The sequence below is a fragment of the Lutjanus erythropterus genome, chromosome 20, assembly GCF_056507025.1.
Source record: "Lutjanus erythropterus isolate fLutEry1 chromosome 20, fLutEry1.hap2, whole genome shotgun sequence".
In the NCBI taxonomy this organism is placed as follows: domain Eukaryota; kingdom Metazoa; phylum Chordata; class Actinopteri; order Lutjaniformes; family Lutjanidae; genus Lutjanus; species Lutjanus erythropterus.
In genome coordinates this window covers 28,991,507-29,012,614 of record NC_139336.1, presented here as the reverse complement: position 1 = coordinate 29,012,614, position 21,108 = coordinate 28,991,507, and the positions used below count along the sequence as shown (strand labels likewise).

Sequence of the window (21,108 nt, the reverse complement as noted above, 5' to 3'; positions counted from 1 at the left end):
ACATTTCTTTCTATTTTTAGTTTACTTGGTATTTTTAGGGCCTGTTCTGGTATCATCGTGGATGATACAGTTTACATAGGTGTAATCCAATAGTAATAAAGACCAAGAGGGAGAAAAAAAAAATAAAAAGAACAAAATGAGATGTCTGCACTGGGGTCGATCAGTAAATACTAAAACTACTTTTTTACTTTTCAAATTTAGACTATTTGCTGACATTACGTCTGGAGACTGCGTATTAAAGCCTCATCTGCTCCTGTAATTTTCTCTCTCTCATAGACCTGATTATCTAATTGAAACCTCTTGGCCTGTTATTACAGGAAACACAGCACAGCACCCATAGTAGTATTATTAAAGACCACGACATGAACAGACCCCAAGACAGACAGGCAGGTGGACGGGCAGGAGCCTCAGCATTCCCTCTGTAGACCCTAGAAAAGCCCCAGAAGCCCAGCCAGCGGACTGGAGAAACCCATGCTGAGCCAGGCGGGCCGGGTGTGTCAAGTTATGTCAGGCCAACCTACCTTCCTCTGCTCTGATTGGGGTGCTAGGTGGCGTGGTGGGTTTCTGGCCTTTGGACTCCTCCTCAGGCTCTACTAGCTCCTCCGTGTCTGAATGAAATGAAACAGTGAGAGACAGTTTACGACATAAATAAGGAATATAAATTGAGAAATCATTAAATAGATGAGAATTTAAATTGTTTAATTTTGTTTGAACCCCACATTGTTGTCTTAAAGAATCTTACAGGAACAGTTTGGATTATTTGAAGTGGGGTTATATGGGGTATTAATCAACACACCCTGAGTTTGAAAGAAAGGAGTACCAGATTTACCTTTACAACGTGGAACCACCTTTACATAAGCAAAATATCGCTCTCTGTCTCACTCAACCAGACTCCATTGGCAAAATTCGCCATTTTACAATGTCAATTATAGAGTTTCTGCGCTGGTACTCCTCTCTGCTTCTCCAAACTGGGGGCGGGTTCACTGCCAACCTGTACCTCATACAACCCCACCTCAAATAATCCAAACTATTCCTTTAAAAAGTTTGATCAATAACATTGCAACACAAAGAAAAGGGAGAACAAGACAAAGAAACAAATCAGGGAAGAAGCCTTAATCAGGAGAACACTGCAAAAGCTTTCCAACCAGTCCCACAAAAGTCCACCTTAAAATGTCCCAAACAAACCAAACTATCATTAGTTTTATCGGAAATCAGTCAGAGGCACAGGAGGGAGAGTGGACACCACAGGAGATATTTCCAGGAGAGGTTAGCAGGAAGAGAAGGAGGACACCAGTATTCATGTCCACACACGGGAGGCTCTGATTGGATGACTGAGCTCAGACACAGCTTCCTCACAAGTTAGCACAACACACTCCACTGCAAAAGCTCTTTTAGACTCGAGAAGGGGTGATTTTAATTCTCAAAATGAGCTTGCTTTCACTCCTCACATCCTCTCTGCTCAGCTGCTCGTCCAATCAAACTGCAGAAAGTTATCTGATCTGCCACGACTCTGATGCCTTTGCACAAGATATCAGAGAGAGGGGGTGAGGGGGAAAAATAATCAAGCAAAGGCTTCGAAGATTGAACTGTGGGTAGGGAGGATGCTTGCGCAGGGTAAAAACAACGGTAGCAGACTCCGAACCCCCAGAAAAAGGAGAGGACACAGCAGGCAGGGATTTCCCACAACTCCCAGTGCAGCGCTATGTAGTGAGACGGGCCAAGGCTGAGCAGGGGAGGAGGGAAGCGGAAGGCCGGCTTTTAGGCAGGACTCCACTTCGACTGGTGTACCTGGAGCCTGATCTGCCAAAACCGCCTCTACCACTGACGGCTCTTTGCTGAGGGCTCGCAGCACAGCGGAGTGGAACTCCTTATGAGGGGACTCTGGAGTCGAAAGCATCTCACCCACGGTCGAAAAAACATCGTCTACGACCATCTCTGCTAAGTCAGCGATGTCCCGATCTCGCTCGGCCCTGCTGGCGAGGCCGAGGGACGGAGAGTCCTGCTCAGAGGCCGGTGTGGCAGGTGTGGCAGCTGGAGCCGGGGCTTTGTCTATGATGGGTGAGTCAGTTGCAGAGCGTAGCGGTGTGGAGACAGAGGCTTGATCCCCTGGTAGCGTTTCAGGGTCAGGACAGGAGGCCGATTCGTCCGTACTATCGTCTCGTCCCTTCACTGTGAATTCATGTGCGTGTGTGTTTGTGGAGAGATAACATCACATTTTGGCCAGCCTGAAGTCCATTAAGTTTTTGCATGATTCTGCAGGAAGGTTTTCCTTTACTACAAGTATCTTTTAAATGCCTTCTAATTCTAACAGCTTACAGCTCAGGTGACCTCTACTCAACTGACAGTTTGCTAAGCCCCTCCTCCAAACAGCAATTGTCCAATCACAGCCTAGCAACCGTAACTAGGCACCGCAGCCCTGTCAAATTTTGTATTTCTCTACATTTTGAAATGGTGTTCATGAGGTTCTAAGAAGAGTGATACTTTGTCGTAGTCTGTAGTTTGACATACGCTGCAAACGTTAGCATGTCTGGCTAAACAGCTAGCAAGTTAGCTAATAGGTCTAGGCCAGGTTAGTTTAGCTTAGTGGTTCCCAGACTTTTTCTGGCATGCCCCCCTTAAGAAGTCCTAAAAAGTTCACTCCCCCTCACCCCACATTTATTATCAATCAGTTAAATTTTTTGTGAAATAAAAGATATCATTTGTGAACTCCTGGTTCTTGTTTTACTCTATATTTCTCTCTGGTCCCCCCCCATAGGAACTCTATGTCTGTGCTCCCAGTTTGGGAACCACCAGCTTAGGTCTTTTCCTGCCTTTTTTATCTGAAGTGATCTCAGACTGCCTGGTCTGGGTGACCATCTCAAGGTCCACTGCACTTAATCTAATCCCTGCTCATCCTTTTCCCACATTAAACAATGTATTTCTGTCATCTATTATATGCATATACATATCAAGTTTCACCATCTGACTAATGTTTGCTAGGATATAGCTTTAGCCTCAGTCTTTTAGCATTAACATTATACCATTTTCTGTATCTTGTAGCTCACATTAACTATCTACACTCATGAAAACCGCTAGTGAGAATCATCATATTAGCTGACAAAATCCAAGTTCATCAACTAGAATTGAAAACCTGCTTTTGTTTACTTCACTGTAGAACTGAAGACCTCATGTTTCAAAAAAACTGATGTCAAATCTGCCACCGTTTTCACTGTGTAAGAATGGAAAACCTGACAGATATAGCAACAGTAACTAATTGAGGTGGGGCTTAGCAAAGGGCAAATTCTTTCCTGCGTCTCTGCTCGGTGTGTGGACTCATCTAAGTGACATTTCAGTGTAATTTTCTTTGCTTGAGGGAGGTCAAAGAAGAGTGATTACAGAAGGAGAGAGCTGTGAATTATACAACACAATTCCCTCTGGTATGTGCAAAGCAATTTTACCCTGAGAAGGATTAAAACATCTCAGTGATTAAGCTCTCATCTGCACTGATATAAATGCTGCATTATGCACGTATCATTATCAAATCAGAATGGAATATAACCACAATTCATGGCCAAAGTGAAAAAATTAAACCTGTTAATTTCAATATCTATTTATGAAAAAGTTGGCAAATTCAATATGAGCTGACTGCTGTGGCAAAAATTCAGAAAAATGCCATAACAAAGAGGCAGAAGGGGCGTTAAAAGTGTGTTTTTTTCTTTTCACATTATACTGAGATTCATGTCATCATCTCCTCTCCGCTCGCCTCCTTTACCTTCAGACCCTTTCTGTTTCTGCTCCACCTCCTTGCGGTACTCCTCCAGCTCCTGGTCGGTGAGTTTGGTGAAGGGGTTGGGACCCTGCTTGCTGACGATGACCTTGGGCTGGAACTCCTTCTCGATGATGGCCTTGGACGCGGTCACCAGCTCCCCCTTCAGGACACACAGAAGGAAAGCAGGCAGAGATGAGACATCGCGGTGAGATAAACAGACGACAAGTTACTGCAGGTGACACATGGAAGGATTTAATATATAGAAAACTAACAGCAGTGACAGAAAATCTCATGTGGTTTAAAACTTGAACAGAATTACACTGAGATTAGAGGCACACATATCTATTATGCAGCATGAGCAGAAGTGTCAGCCATAGATGAATATATGTATCTTCACAGCAAAGGTTAGAGCTAACAGGCCATTTTAAAATTCAGGGAGCAAATGTTATAGTGTAAAATTAAAGGTTACTTTAATCATATTAGAAAAGAGCAGCATTTCTCCTTCTTCATTCCTTACAATAACACTGCCAGACAAAAGCCAAACACTGATGGATGTGAGGAAGCCAACAGTACATCACCAGGCGCACAAGAGGTAGTCAAGGTGAAGCAAAAACAGCCTGACTGCAGTCAACTAACTTGAACAGAAATAGTTGTGTTCTTTCACTTACTGCTTACAGCTTATTAGTAAAGGGAACCTATTATGCTTTCCCTTATTTTTATTATCATATATAATATTACAATGTCAGATGTGCATATTAAACTTAGCCAAAGTTTCAAATAATGACATAAATGTATGTAAAAGCAATCCCTCTAAGCACAAAAGCTCAGGCTTCAGACTGCTCTGAATACTAGGATTCCAATGTTTTTTCCTCTTCTATCACAATGAACTGAGATCAGCTTGTAGTGGATTTCTTTATCGGTCATCTGCTCCACCCACAAAGTACAGGACGCGCCCATCCACCCGCTCAGTCTGTCTGTTGGTTCTAAGGGCTCTGATCAGGATCATATTTTATGGAGAAAACATTTTCTGGTTTTCCCCTCTGATGTCCTCCGGCAACTCTGCCTGAACTCTCTGTGCTCTACTGTGTTTCTTGATCAACGGACAGCTTTACTTGTAGCAAAAGTAACCGCTAACTGCTGCTAACTGAAACTTAGCAGCCGTTAACTGGTCAGATCAGTTAGCTGTGCAGTTAGCGGCCCTGTTAACTGATACCAAAAATCACTGAATTAAGTTATAAACTTGTGGGATAATTTTTGTTTGTTTAAATTTTTTTTTTTTTTTTACAGTAATCAGTGAAGTGCAGCTTCCTATAATTCACTGCCCTACATAGCTGTAGCTTAGCTGTTGCCTGCTCTTGAACACGCCTGCAAGAGAAGAGGCAGTGCGGGCGGCAGGCCTCAGGAAGACGCCCTTTAAGAGACGGGAGTTGAAAGAACTTGTTTCAGACAGAGGATGAACTGAGGAGCTGCATCAAGGGCCAGTAATGAAATAAATACGGAATTGTTTGAACTGTGAATCATGTGAAGCTGCTCTTGAGGAGTCCCAGGATAAAAATATGGAGCATAAAATTAAATGAGCATTACAGATCCTGTTAAAATTCTGTTCGAAAGATCCAGGAAAGCCCGCTGTCACTGGATCGAATGCCTGTCCTCTTTATGGCCCACTTCAACTTGCAAAAATAAGTTTTGAAACGAGTGAAATCTCTCCTGCAGACAAACACATCGATCTTTCACCTCAAGGATCCTAACTGGCACAAACAAAAACATTTTTTAAGGCTCTGTAGTGCGTTATCATGTAGACAAGACTACTACAGGTGCAACCATACTAACATAAGACAGAAAAATGGCCTCGTTCTAACACTATTATTTGCTTCATCTATACAGGCCCAGACATATGAAGTGCCTATCTGCAGGCTCAGACTAGAATGACTACAGGATGATGTGAAGTACAGGTGAATAGTATTTGTGACTGGAGCAGTAAGTACCTTTCTAATTGATTTAGCAGGACTATAGGACCCCTCGGACACATCGAGGCCATCAATAGTGTCTGTACAGTCAGACAGAGGGGCGTCCTGCAATAGTAAACCCAGTGAGGGGGGGGGCACAACCCAGCTCTTAAAACACCAGCACATTCAAATCAGCAGTCTGTCTGTCAGGCAGGCATGAATGTGTGCAGGAACATACCAGCTTTCACACACACAAAGGTGGAAAGAGTACCAAGATACCTCACTTGAGTTTGAGTATTATTATCAAAGTAATCCTCAAGCAGATATGAGGATACTTGTGTTGAAAACTGCTCAAGTAAAAGCAAAAAAAGACTTTGGGTAAAAGATATTTATGGTCACTCTGAATGGACCAATTTGTCCCACTCACCATGACCATTTCAGTGAGAATGCACACTTAAACATAGCATAATTAGCATAATTTTATGAGACTGTCTTTCAGAAAAGATCCTAAAATTAGACAAGTCCTCCTGGTTAGAAAATACAAATCCATCTGCATGTTTATCTATGACTCTTTCTTTTTTAAAAATAAAATTAGCAGCATTTTATCTTCAATAAAAAGCTGTGTGAGGGCTTATTTAAAGCAGGGTTAATTTTATCTTTGATTAGTAACTTTCCACCTCTGCAAACACACACACACACACCATACAGACATACACAAACACTGGACAGGCATGCAAAGAGAGAGATGGTTCTGTAAACAGATGTGGGGAGGTGAAAAGCAGAGCTGTGATGGAACAAACAGCCAAGCTCATGCATTGTAAAGACAAACTATCCACACGGGGGGGCACTGTACAGTATGTGGTTCATACAATCTGAGTCTTAACAAAATACAACACTAGGTCAAAACCTAGCATATGGTTAGACCGTGTACAGCAGGGGCCAGAATTTTAAGAAGCTGACACTGTGGGAACTGGACTTTAAAATTAAAGAAATTACATTTTCAATTTCTTACAAAATCAATATTATTTAGCCTGTATCAGTGTGAACAGACTCTGAACAAACACTGATATCCATAATTATAACTAGATACTTAACTCTCAGAATCTGCCAAGGAGGCAATTCACTAAGGAGTGATGGAGTTCAATTCGCACCATTGTCGTTCATGTTTCATGCGACAGGTCAGAATTCTGAGGCCAGCGAGCCTGTGAGCAGTAAAAGTGAGAGGCATCCAAAGGAGTCAAAGTCTAATGTCAGCTCACTGTGGCTGCTCCTTCCATCACTCCCTGAAATATTTCAAACTGATCCGCTGTCAAAAATGCCACAAATGATTGACTGTTTTGTTTGTAGGCCAATTTCTGGTGCACCATAGTGGTAAAGCTGAGCTTACTGACAAAGAAGTTAAATTTCCTGTGACTAACTAATAATAAAAGTCAATTCATGTTTCACCAGTTACATGATTTTAATGTGTGCTGCAGTAGCATTTTTTTCTGGGGTTTTGTCCAGATATACCCAGTTCTGAATATTGCAAATGTGGCATCCATGATCCATGAAGGAGGCGGGCTGTCATTGTAGCTCTAGTGTCAAGCTTTACCTCCCAAGGACATACTGTTTGCACCTTTTTAAAAATAGCAATGGCCAGTGGGGAAACTACAACACTAAACTGACCAACTAACTTCATCATTCACAGACTTTTTCCTTTATAGTGCTGTCCACCAGCTTTGCTGCAGTCCAGCCAAAAAGCACATCAAAGATTCCTTACCACTGTCATGTTAAGTCAAGTTTTAGACGCCCCTCAAATTTGGTTAAAACACTTTAAAAATAATTAGCAGCACTGTTTTAATTTGCTGATGTTCTGCTCTTCATGGTGTTTGGGTTAAATATTCAGGAGGTTTTACTAATGGAAAGGAGCTAAGCAAAGGCAGGGAAGACCATGCAAACTGCAATTTTCAGTTTATACTTCTGCAAAGAGGTTAAAGAGCGCATGCACAGAACATGAGTATATAAGACTGTAGTGGGGATTTTGTTTAACATTTCAGGAGACCAAAATGACAAGCCTGCAAGTGCTGAGACAGGTAAAAGCCTCAACTCTGAACTACTGAAAAGATGAAATGTATAAAAACCACAAAGAAATAAAGAAAAAAAAAAAGAACAATGTATGAATATGGTCACAACCTGAGCTGGCAGGTTTGGAGAGCAGAGTGAGGTTACCTCTCCCAAACACTACTCACCTGCCAGATTGACACTCTCTGTGGTCAAAGAATAATGTGACAGTTACAAAGTCACCCCATTGCATTGTGGGACACAACATGGAGGACATGTGTTGCTCTCTGTTATAATTAGTGGTGAAGTTACTCCTTCAGAAACTAATGTCAGGTCAAATTATAATGGATGGGTTTTGACTGAATTTCTTTTATTAAAGCTGAGAACATATATTTACACTTTGCAGCATTTTGGTTTGAGGGATGAATCCAGACCTGGACAGAATGCATTTAAATTTATATTTTGTATTTAAATGGAACAAAAGTGACCAAACTCTCAAGAATTTAATCAGTCTATGATACGTATTCATCTCCAGGTCAGGATGGCTGTGGCAGCGAGGAGGGGTTTGAAATATTTTCACACTAACCTGGGTGTAGGTACGTTCCACCACGGTGCTGGCACACAGAACCTGAGACTGGGGCCCTGCTGTCTTTATGTCTTGCAGGTTCTGCTCCCGGATCTACAAATGACAGCAAAGTCGTAAAAGAAGGATAAACTATAATATCGTCTTTATTTCACAAAAGTAAAAGCACTAAAAGACAAAGGATGCGATACCTTATTCCTCATTTCCAGGACTTCCTTTGGGTTGGTGTTCATTGGGATGAACTGATTGGCTACGGCAGCCTGGCGGAGTCCGTCTTCCTTTGTCCACTGTGAACACCACATGAAGTGTTAAAAAAACAACTAAAACCAAATTAAGTGAATGACATGAAAAAAAAACCCAAGCACAAAAATAGATTCAGACAAAATACTATGCAGGCTTCACAATACAAGAATCATGCTGAACTGAAAAGGACAAACGTTGGATGACTGTAAAAAGGTTTAAATGTAAAAAGTGAACCAATGATGATGAGACACATTTAGGAAAATACATCATTATAGATGTCTAAATTAATTTAGCTGGGGACTGTTCTTCATCGTAACTATATTAGCTCTCTGATGACACTTATCAACTCAAAAGATTAGATTTTCCCAGTAATGTGGGATGATATCATTAAACTCAGTCTAGCATGTTTGATTTGTGCAGTGGTGTTCACAAACACTGACTGGGACTAAATGATTTATTCTAGCTGTCCACATACATGATAGATCCTTTTTTTGTGAGTGATACTGAAAAAATGTTGCAAAGAGCTGTGAAAGAATTTTTCAAAAATGTTGGAAAACTAGTCCACACTTTGTTTGAAGGAGTGCACAAGTTGACAATGTTTGGAAAACCTAACACTGCATTAAAACTGGCTTATTGACTCTTACTGACACATTAACATTCATAAAGACTCATTCATGTTCATGAGAGCTGTCTGTCAGTCTTATGTACACCCCTTCATATAAAATGTTACTGAAAATCCCAATCATGATGCTCACCAAGGTACTGGACTTTTAGTGGCAAGAGATGTATAAGCAGGTCAACAGTAGAAGTGGTGTACATCATTACAAAGCTGGGAACCTGAAGATTACTTTGATATGCAGCTGTGCACCGTGTGTCAAGTTTTTCTAGTCATAACTTAGTAATAAATATTGGGTTTTGGTTAGGCACCAATTCAAATTTGAAGGGCTTAAAAAAATTATGATGCAAGTACATGTTGGCCACTCCTGTGCCCTATTATGTCTCACAAGTTGTTTTGGGTTTCTGACACAGATGTGGTTCAAAGTTTAACAATTTCGGACTTCACTCTAGCTTTAATACTGAGGCCGCTGCAGCCTCTGGAGGACTTTAATGTCAGCAAAGAACATTTGCGTCGTAATGGAGTTCATGAAACACGTTTGTGGAGCTGCAAACTACAAGATATGACTGTTCTGTGATGAAGCACATCATTGCTGGTGTTAAGATTGACATTTCTTGCCAATTTTACAAAAATCTGCAAAAAATCTGTAGTTTATGGGTTGAAAATGGCTCAACACTCCATCTACTGTTTTAAATCGGCCCCAAACGTTGCGAAACCAATGCTGATGATGGAATGCAGCTGCAAGTAGTTTCAACGTCATTAAATTTCTATTTAAAAAAAATAATGTTAATAGCCTGTAATCAGAGGTGGGTGGGCCACCTCACTGAGCAACTCCTGACTCATTCATCCAGACCAGGATTAGACCTGAGGGTGAAGTTACACCACAGATTAATTTTAGTAGCTAATGGTGCTATTCTATGATTTATTTTTTTACTTCATCCATAAAAGTCAACGTTAAAACACTTGGATAAATCTGCACGCAGCTGCTGGAAGTTATAAGTGAAATCGTAGTTGAGAACTGATGTTTGAAAATGGTGCTTTTGCATGCTGTCTGGCATCTCTAGTATAATATTTTTTGTGCAAATTGAGCTGCAAAATGTTTCATGAGAATATTGGATATGAGAGGGAGTTGATGATTTTCTAAGCTGCTGAGAAGTAAATCTTGTATGACAGGTTTTAGGAGGCCACACAGAGAGAAAACACTGTTTTATAATCCTTTGCATGGTTATACAGCCTTTTTAGCTTAATTCTTCTGAAGTGATCAGTGTTGGCGATGCTCAGTCAGAAACTGATGAAAAGACCACGCGCGTCAGTAAAACCTAACTGTGTATTTGTACAACTGAAAACCGTTTGTCATCATCATTGATGTACTATTAGAATCAAAAAGAAAGAGAAGGAGCACACTGGAGATCAACTGAAAACATCACAGAATGAGAAAAAAGGTGACGGGTGGGGGGTAAAGGGAGGGAGGGAGGAGTGAGGGGTGGGTGGTGGCAAGAGGTGAGGGGGGAGTGAGGGATGGCTGGGTGGGTGACTGAGATGATGAGTCTGGCTTACGAAGCGAGAGTGGCAGTGAGGGGTGAGCTGGCATCACCAAAGTCATTTCCCAGGCTGATACACAACAACAAGGACGACAGAGATAAGAGAGAAACACACCCGAGGACACTCGCCCACGTTGGGACAAAAAAAAAAAAAAAAAAAAAAAAAAAAAGGCCATTGTCACGCTACAAACTGAGACAAGAGTCTTTCTTTCCTGCTGAGGATGAAACCTTTCATTGTCTTGTTAACTTCCATTTCCCCTTGATGTGATAAAAACACCCCATTTACTTTTTTTTTATATATATATATATATATATAAACCTGGTAATGCTCAGCATGATTGAAGGAAAAAAAGTCCGTACCCATACCTTGCACCAAACTGAATGAGCAGCGGGTGAATATACAAATCAAATCTTCAGCTTTCATGCAAAATATTTAATTGAACCGTTTTAAACTAGGCATGTAATTCGCAGTGGAAAGCGTAAGCTCATGACTTCATTCCTGCGTTTACGTTAAGCTTGGCTGGTTAGCTGCCAAACCAGGGGGCTTGTAGATGAGGAAGGGGTTTCTGGATGGAAGTAGCTGGGTTGGTTGGGTTGGTTGAGTATGAGATGAACATGTAAACACGATATACTCACTGAGAAAGAGTCTCACAACACAACATTTCCTACTTTCCCAACAGGAGATAATTGATTTTAAAAGTCAAGTCAAATTCCATGATTTTTTTTTCTGTTTTTTTTTCCACTCATGCAGGCCTTGAGTTGCTTAAAACCATTTTCAGAATAAACTGAAACCAGAAACTAGAGAGAATAAAAATAATAGATAAAACAGACACATACAACTGGGAGCAGTTGAAGGTGTTCGAGAAAAGAATAAGTGATAGAAAAGCAGGCTGCATAACTCTTTTACTACAAAAATTTTTTGCTATGTTGTTGTAACAATAATTAGTTTTTCTTCTCATCAATTGACCCTTCCAAAGTCCCGCCCCTTTTTGCAGAACCTCTGGGTTTCGTGAAACTCTTGCAAACGCACTTGATTCAAGACAAACTAAATACTTCACATGCACTCTATACAATTTATATCTTCTGAGACTGTACAGTAGGCCATATGGCAACAAAACGAAAAAATAGGACCTTTATAATAACAGAAATCACTGCACCCCACGGCTGTAGACATTCACAGGTAAGTGAACTGAAGTGAGAAATCATGCTGTTGCTTGGCTATTTTACAAGATTCATTTATTTATCATTTTACAACAAAGGGTTATATAACGAGATGCTAGTTGTAGCCCCTTAATGCTGCTCACAAAACAAAAATAAAAGAATCTATATTATGGTGGCTATTATTACATCTGATAGCTAATATTAACAAAAAGCTAGCTCACTAGCTAGCTAATCTATATCAACTGTTAGCTAGCTAGTTAGCTAGTGTGTTGCTAACATTAGCTAACTTAAGATGTGACTATATGTTGCTTTCACAGGTCTTCCAGTAACATCTTTTAAACTTCTTAGCTGGCTGGGTACATAATTATATTTTTTACTTTTTTTTTTCCAGGATAGCGAAGTCTTGACCCACCTTTCTATTCCTCCAAATGACTTACCCAGATATTCTTCCCCTAACTCTACCCAAACACACTCCTCATGCCTAACCTACCCAGCCCAAACAACTCAAATCAACAAAGGCAACAAGCAATAGCCAATCAGATTTAAGACCTCGCCACGCTGGGGGGAAAAAAAGTGCCAGGCTTACGTCACTGTAATTGGACCACAGAGCAAAAAGAGGCAGGACCAAAGAAGAGTCAACCAACTATAACGCATCTGTCATTATTCTAGATACTCAGTCAGACATGCCACCTCCCTCATTTGTGCAGGCAAAACTCACACTTAGAAGAGTTTGTTTGGTATAGCCTCAAATTTCACGGTGCTTTCTTTACCCTCCACACTTATAAAATTTGAGCGACTTAGCTAACTTCAAGATGCAAAGACAAACTAAGAGCGTGTACTGCGGGGCGGTGAGCGATAAGAGTGGTTAGCAGCAACAGTCACCGTGTCTTGCCACATTCACCTGCCCACTTGAGGACTCATGCCACACCCCTGCTGCTCGCTCCTCTGGGAAAAACATCAACACCAACAATGCATTTCACTACTACACATGCAGTGGGGCATGCTGTGGGCAGCTGGCCCGGCATCGTGAAGCATTAGGAGAGCAGAAGGGAAAGAAGAGCAGAGAGGGTCAACACATAATCACAGCTGTGCTACGAAGTAATTAACAGAGCAGAGGTAACTGCATTTAAAAGGTGGGTTAATGGGGCACCTGAAATTACAGTGTGAAGGAGCCTGAAAAAAAGCCTAAAAGAAGTGAGAAGCAGGATTATACTGGCTTCTGTTTTTAGCCTAGAAGTTATATGAAAAGGTTCAATAAAGGATGTTTTACTCCTCACTGTCCCCAGAACCTCAGGATGCCGACCACCTACCCGTTTCCACCAACAAGGTAGCTGTAAAATCTATACTATGAACAATAAGGTAGGCACAGACCAAGCAGTTGGTTATACAGCTTGGCACGCAGACACCAGACGAGAGAGACTGCAGCAAGGGTTTGACGTGATCGTGTGTTATGTTCGTCCACACCTTAGGCTTCGACTTGGGGCTGCTGCCGTCGGGCCCGTCCTCGTAGGGCTCGTCGGGCCGGCCGCCGGCATTGACCCAGCGGGTCTTGTCGCGCTGGCCGCGCTGGAAGCTGTGTTTCAGCGGGGAGCGAGCACCTGAGTCACTGTCCTCGCCGTATGAGTAACCGCCGTGGGCGGAGGAAGCGATCTCCACGTCACTGTACTTTTTAGCTTTGTCTCGCAATGCCGGGCAGCGGTAAGGGTAGCCCGTCCTGTAGCCCTGGGAAACAGGAAGACAAACAACAACGGGTTAGAAAACGGTTGTTTAAAGCCAGACGACATACCTGCTATGACTGAGTTTTGAAAAAAAGACATAACACATTCTTAATTTATCAGCAATAAAACATATTTTTCAATTTAATAAACTCTGGGCTTTTGTTACTCCAGCCTTACATGGTGTGTGATGACCTGTAGCTTATGATGGCTAATCGAAAGGACTCAAAGGACTTAAACGATGCAGGTCTGTCTAGATGATCCAAGAATTTTGCACACTGCTAACAGTGCATTAAAGTTGACTAAATACACCAGAATTTATGTTTTTTGGATGAAATCAAATGTGTATACTCTTTAGTTTACCTCTTCTCTGTGTACTTACCAAGTTGTCGAGCATTCTCATGAGAGCCTCATACTCCTGCTCCCCGATTTGCCACTTCGGGTGTGTAGCAGACCCGTCGCCAGCTGGCTCCGGGACCCGTGGGCGTGCCTTGTACTTCCCCGGGTCCAGCATCACCAGATTATCTGGCCCTCCAGCGCTGGCCAGCGTTCGCACCTGGAAGAAATTGCGTTCGGGGGGGTGGCGGGCGCGTACAGACAGACAAACCGCAGGCAGGATCCAGAATAGAGAAAGAAAATAAAATGTGGACATGAGGACATACACAGACACACAAGCATTGACACAAAGGAAGATGAAAATATAGAAAAATGAGGAGAGACAAAAAGGACAAAGACAATTGTTATGAAAAACACAGACAAACATATGATGCCAGATACAACAACCCAAATGAAGATACAAGGTTCTCTACATCATACCAGAACTACAGCAAAACTAAGATTATTTGATTTTAATAAATTTGCCAAGGGAACGTCCTGTACAGAGCTCAGTGTGTGTCCTACCTGGATCTCACAGGCAGTGACCAGGTTGTGGATGTAATAGAAAGCTTCTTCCACTGTTTCGCCTACAGACACCAAGCCGTGGTTCCTCAGGATGAGCACCTGGGAGGAAAAATAAAGAAACAATCATAAAAAAAGCACTCTCATTGCTCCTATGTGTTTTAGAAGTAATACAATTGGAATTTAGCAGGTTTCATAACGAAACTCTGTTGTTACCTTGCTGTTCGGCCCGAGGTTCCTCTGTATGAGAGTGCTTTCTTCCTCATCCACCAGGATGCCATGGTAGTCGTGATAGGCCACCTCACCCAGAGACAGCGCCTCAGGTGAGATGGGCAACAGACCGCATTTCATGGCCGACACCTGCATCCAAATAAATAAACCACACAACATATTACATAACATTATTATGTGTCCTTGTCTGGGTAGAGTTTTTAGGTTTTGTATGAACCCTGATAGTTAGTTTGTAATACACTGTCCCTTACCGCAGCGCCAGCAGGTGTGTGTACGTGGACGATACACTTGACATCGGGCCGTGCAGCGTAGATGGCGGAGTGGAGGGTGAAGCCGGCCTGGTTGACCCCAAGATTGGTGCTGCCCCGGTCCACGATCTCACCCTGAAGGTTTATCTTCACCTGGAGAGCAGGGCAGACGACAAAAGGTTACTCAAAGAAATAAGCTGAATGAGAGAACTTATCTGAGAGGTGATGAGGGAAACTGTTTAATTAACTGATAGAAATCTAATAGAGATCAGGAGAGATTCTCACCAGACTGGAGGCAGTGACTTCACTGTACAGGAGCCCAAAAGGGACAATTAGGAAGCGCTCCTGGTCTGAGTTCACCCGGACCTAAAGATCAGAAGACAGTCGCATCACAGTGAAGTTGAAGTTGAACTGATTGATTATTAAACGGCTGTTTGCCGGCACAAAGCATTTTTTAAAGCCTATACAGAACGAATCAGGAATCCATGAAATTTAATTTGATATGATTAAAGATATGTATTGGTGGAACGGCTTCTTATGATACAATATTTGATCGTTTTATTTGTTCAGTGATGTGTTTACTGTTCATTTCATTTACAGAGAACAAACCACACGATCTTAGCATACACTGAACTCCCAAATCATCTACCCACAAAGCACTGTACATGTCTGTGCTGCAACTATAAATAGCACACAAACACTGAAGCAAATTGTTTGCGCAGTCTGACACTGTGCACCCCCTCAGACAAAACTGAAACAACTGCGCCACCTGCAAAACGCTCGCCAGGCTTTGGGTGATGTAACGTTGGCTTTGAGTCACTTAGCCAGCAGTGAGTTAAAACTTCAGTCCCTTTTTTAGCCTGTATTTGTTTGATTTGCAGACAATTGTCAACTTGATTACTTTGATACTGAAAAAGTTCTGGTTCTGGAGGAGGGAGGATCTTTTTTTCTCCGATTTGTCTTTTTTAAAAACTTTATTGTTTTTTTCATGTAATAAACACAAAAACACACACAGAATCATGTGCCCCCCCCAAAAAAACAAGTAAATAAATAAGATAAATTACTTAAATAAAATGCAACAAACTTTAATATTGCAAACTCACACACCCAACCTCACTACACTTCAGTATGTTCAACGGAGCTCACAGTACAAAACAGAGGGTCAAAACAAAAAATTTAATTCAGGTCTATCGGAGAGAGATATTTAGCCAGTGCCAATATTATAGTTGCACGAGGGTTTCTCATGTAATTCTAGTTCCTCCTCTACATGTCTCAAAAAAGGTTACAAAATCTTACAGAATTTGCCAGATGAACCTCACAGTGTGTGCTTTTTTTTCAGCTCATAAAATATAAAATATTCCTGACCCACTGCTCATGAGACGGAGGAATTGGGTCTTTCCGTTTTAGTAGAATTAGACGACGAGCAAGCAGCGTACAGAGTGCCAAGAAATCAAGCTGGAACCTGCTCAAAGGGTAGACATCAGAGTCTACTCCAAAAAGAGCTAAAACAAGGCAGGGATCAATAGTCACTTCAAGGACTTCTGAAAGTGTCTTAAACACGGAAGTCCAATAAATTGCTTGCTTGGAACAGCTCCAAAATGTATGCATATATGAAGATGGGATCATTTTACAGCAAGTGGGTTTAGTCAGAGATGTCCTTTGAAAGTGTACATCACACTGAATCTAAAAATACGAACATCATGTCTGTGTTCAAATCTGACTGAATTATGACTCAGAGAAGGATGAATTTAGATTAAAACTGACCACTAACGGTCAGTAGGTTTTTACTGACAGACAGCAATAAATTAACTTCTTGTTGTTTTTACACTTACAAGCGCCTGCCTCTTTCAAATCATGCAGTATCTTTACCTTATGTCCCTTTCTAAAGGGTATACTAAAATCCTCATTGCGAATTAAATGTTTACTGAACTACTGGATGATGAATTGAGTCAACACGGCCGTTTGTATTATAAAGAAAGAAGTCCGTCTTACTGTGAGGTGGTTGTAGATGAGCTCCGACCAGCCGAACAGGTCAGCGAGACGATAAAAGGCAGCCAGCTTGCAGCGAAGCAGCTTCTCGCCTTTGTCGTAGGAAATAGAGTCCGAGCCGCGCAGATCATTCACCGGAGTCACCATACCCAAACCTGACAGGGAGAGTCGAGGTCAGACAAGGTTCACTTATACGACAGAGGCTGGAAAAACAACAATAATACTAGGAGGAGAAAGAGACACGATGAGGGCAAAAATGGAGAAATCCGGTGCTCTGTACTGGATAATAAACCCAATTCTTTGCCAGCAGGAAAGAAAAAACTCACTTACAGATAATAACAGTTAGTCTGAGTCTGCCTACTGACTCTTTGTCCAGACATTAATGTTGCCATATGCTGAATTACTCATTGTGAGCAGGACGGAGGTCAAAAAGTCACACACTCTCATTCTCCTCTCAGCTTACTCATGTTGAGCGCCGCCATGCCTCCTTGTGGTGCGGCGGGATACATCGAAGGCATGCTGGTGGTCATGAAGTCTGCGATCTGCTGCAGGGCCAACAGGCTGGTGGGCGTCTTTCCCTTCTTCAACTGGTCCTGGATCATCGTCTCCAGCTCGTCGCAGAATGCCTGCCGGTCATTGACACAGACAGGAACACGAAAAATGTAAGGGCAAAAAAACAAACACACGGGGGCCCCAATGAACCAAAAACAAAACAGAAAAGGACACAAAGAGGGAAAACACACACAGAGAAGGGTGAGGGGGCGAGGGAAATATTAGGACCATACCACTGTTTTAGCATATTTACTACAAATTCACATTACTGCTCATGATTTTTGACAGCATGCTACAGTGTTTACTGACCCTTAAGTCACTGCTGGAAAGTTTATTTTTCGGCTGGAACTGAACTACCATGCCAAAATAATTACCACCAACACCATTACATGACGATAACAATGTATTTAATCTAATTGTATCTAGCTAAAACTGGTCTCACATTGCCAGACCTCCACACTTTGTTTTATTGCTGTACCAGACAGTGTTGGACAAAGGCCAAACTGAAGCCATAACATATTATTCTGGAACAGGGGGGAAAAATACTCTGGCTTGTTTGGATTTCTTTAGACCAATCACAATCATCTTGGGTGGCACCAAGCCAAGGTTGCAGAGATGGTGCCCTTGCAAAATAGCGTCGGGTAGAGATGTGTATTGGAAATAATCTGGTGATGCAATACATAGCACAGTACAGGATTTATTATTCCATATATTATAATATATACTGCGATACTGTGAGCACGGTGATATAGTTCTATTTTTAAATCTAATTTTTTAGGAAAACTGTCATAGTTTCTGGCATAGATTTTATGCACGTCACCATCATGTGCATAAAATCTTTTTTATGCAAACACAACAGTGAAGACAGATAACAACTCTGCCATCTAGTGGTCGGAGGCTTAAACACAACACTAAATGAACCACTGACATGAGTCTTTGCATGTGTCATGATACAGTGTTTTTGACAATTGATGCAGTATTACAAACATAATGTATTATTATATTTTTTTGCGCCCCTAGTACCAGGCGGGGACTTGTTTTGGTGGAACATTTGCAAATATGGAGGCAAGCGCTGCCTTAATCCACATCCAAATCTTCGTCAAATCTTGTCATTATCAGGATGTAGGTTGCTAGCTTGGATGTTGTTGTTTTACTGAGAGACACAGTAAAACACAGATAGCGGAAGGGGGTGAGAATGCCGACTGAAACAGTCAGCCAGTGGCAGGCTTATACCAACAGCCTACTTCCTGTGAGTCAGCATAAAATAAAACGAATGGTCCTTCCCATTAATATCGACGAGGGTATGATAAATAATAGAAACACATCTCTGTATGAAGCAATAAAGTTCAACAACAGGAATGCCGAAGTTTAAGGCAAACCAGTTCAACAGTATATGAGGTTGAGACACAGAGAAAGGTCATTAAAGGTAACAGCTTGACGTCTTTCTCAGCACTGAGTTAAAACCTCATATACCTCACCACTGTGGGCCTTTTTTTTTTTCAGGACCTGAATACATCAGTGCTTTAGTTTCATACACACAATAGGCCTTTAAACGGTGCTGCTCTCTGGTATTCAGCTGCTCACAGACACACACTGTTTATGAGGAATAAACTGGATCCATCATGTGATGTTGAGAAGGCTGCTGCCTTTACACTAAAAGAGCCTATTCACATTTTAAACTGCTGGTTACGACAGAGTGCATTCACCAACTGTGACCACAGTATTCTGTGAGTTAATGTGCAGCAAATGTCTGGATATATGAATTTATTTGAATGTGCGTTTTACTGACCGGGCTCTGTAGGATCATGGAGACCCTCTTCCTCTGCTCCATCATGTTGAAGTCCTGCCGCAGGTCGGGTGCCATGTTTCTCTCCCTCTGGTACTCCGGACTGCTCTCGTCCACCCGGTCGAAGTACCGCTCCTTGTGGGGGGCTGTGGTGGGAGGGGGGGCCGTCACCACCCCGGCACCTGACTCGCCGTTCATCCTGGGCTGGCCTCCTGTAAGAGGGAGTGACGGGAGAAAACTTTTGAACTTTGCCTACAAGTTAAAAAAAACAGATAACGTCACCACTTAACTATTAAACTAACTGTTTGTAAATTTCCCCCTAAATCTGAGAGTTTACACAGTTTGTGTTAAACCATCTGTGTGAGATCAGATAGACAAAAGTGGATAAAGCCTCGTCACAATCCTTTCTGGGATGAATAATATGTAACATTTGTATTACGCTAACATTTGTTGCATGTAAAAGATAGGGGTGTGTGCTGCCCAGGCTAGAGTCATATGCCACCACCACCAGTGCAATGCTGTGGTGTTTCTCCTGAGAGACACCCACAGCAGTCCTCAGCAAGCCCAGACACAGAAGTGGACACATATGAGAGAAGAATCTGCCTTCACCTGATCAAAATCCTCTTGACTGGTGGAAAGTTTATCAGACAAGCTTTTACGTCACTTTAGCGAGGCGGCATCTCTGCATACCATCTAACCATCAACAGAATGTCTCAAACTAACCACACAGCATGCCAACATGTTGCTATTTCTGGCCAGCAGACAAGATCATGTAAAAACAAACCTCTAAACAAATGTAATGTGTCACAGACATTCGTCCATTTCTAAATAGTACATTTTAATTTTGTCTGCTAACAGTTAATGTTCAGTTACGGAGAGTTGGCTATCGGTCAGGAAAAAAGCATCATTCTCTACAATAAAACTGCCCATATTTGAACTCTGTATGGGCCACTTTCTGCTTTTAAGTTTGTAAAACAATAAAGGGCTTGTTTCTTAATGTGTCGAGGAAGTCCAATTATTTCATAAATTAATAAACAACTTACCAGGTATGAAACAAGATGCCGACAGAGGGACACAGATAAGTTTTAAAAGAGGAAATGAGAATCATTAATCATTAGAGCAGAAAGCCAGTCACACAGAACAGACTCTCCCCTACTTCCTGTCAAGATCATGTGACCACTCTTCCCAGCCCAGCCTCAGAGGGCTTTCATTGATTTCCACAATGTGTTTCCTGGAATCACAACACCACTCCACTGTCAAGGCTGGGCAAAGGAAACTAAAACAAAAACTGGAATCACAGCCAGAGGTTTCTTTACTTTCAACTAAAAAAACATTTGAAGCAAAAGTCTTAATTATCACTCAGGAATTTCTAATGTATGTTATGCATTAACTATTACTGTACTCTGTGTGGTCGGCTCAATATTATCATGCATCTTCTTCACTCGACAACAACAGGGAGGGATTTAGAGAGCGAATAGAGAGACAGATTTCCTATAGATCCGTGTCCATCCAGCTGGCTGGGTGTATGTGAGGATCAACAGCCTCCGCCTGTCTGTCACAGCAGCACAGACTTCTCCAGCTCCGACTCTGAAGGACACAGACAGACTAAGGAGGAGAGGGAAATGTGTGTGTGCAAGCATGCATGGGTAATGGAGGGGTTGCTCTGGCAGAAAGTGATGCAGCCCATTAGTCCGCATCAATACAAATGTTCAGCCAAAACTACCATGACAACTGCAGACCAAACCCGAAGCATCCAGTATCACACTGAGCGCTGACAGAGCCCCTCTCTGTTTCTGCCCGCTTTGATTGCCC

General features: G+C 42.0%; 1 protein-coding gene across 12 annotated transcripts in view; it reads right to left on the bottom strand.

The window, feature by feature from the left end:
- Positions 1-21,108, bottom strand: part of add1 (adducin 1 (alpha)) — a 38,876-nt gene that overhangs the window by 6,255 nt on the left and 11,513 nt on the right. For 9 of the 12 annotated variants that reach the window (XR_014772666.1, XR_014772665.1, XM_084746566.1 and 6 more), the window contains exons 2-15: positions 19,300-19,508; positions 17,422-17,584; positions 16,962-17,113; positions 15,255-15,335; positions 14,973-15,122; positions 14,707-14,850; positions 14,494-14,592; positions 13,976-14,149; positions 13,250-13,600; positions 8,509-8,604; positions 8,321-8,413; positions 3,752-3,908; positions 1,789-2,169; positions 522-608 (exon numbers count right to left, since the gene is read on the bottom strand). Coding sequence is in view for 10 of the 12 variants with exons in the window: in XM_084746566.1 (XP_084602692.1) it covers positions 522-608; positions 1,789-2,169; positions 3,752-3,908; positions 8,321-8,413; positions 8,509-8,604; positions 13,250-13,600; positions 13,976-14,149; positions 14,494-14,592; positions 14,707-14,850; positions 14,973-15,122; positions 15,255-15,335; positions 16,962-17,113; positions 17,422-17,584; positions 19,300-19,508 (2,337 nt within the window). In the remaining 2 variants the exon portion in view is untranslated. The remainder of the gene's footprint in view (positions 1-521; positions 609-1,788; positions 2,170-3,751; positions 3,909-8,320; positions 8,414-8,508; positions 8,605-13,249; positions 13,601-13,975; positions 14,150-14,493; positions 14,593-14,706; positions 14,851-14,972; positions 15,123-15,254; positions 15,336-16,961; positions 17,114-17,421; positions 17,585-19,299; positions 19,509-21,108) is intronic. The other 3 variants (XM_084746574.1, XM_084746575.1, XM_084746567.1) reach the window with 2 other exon arrangements.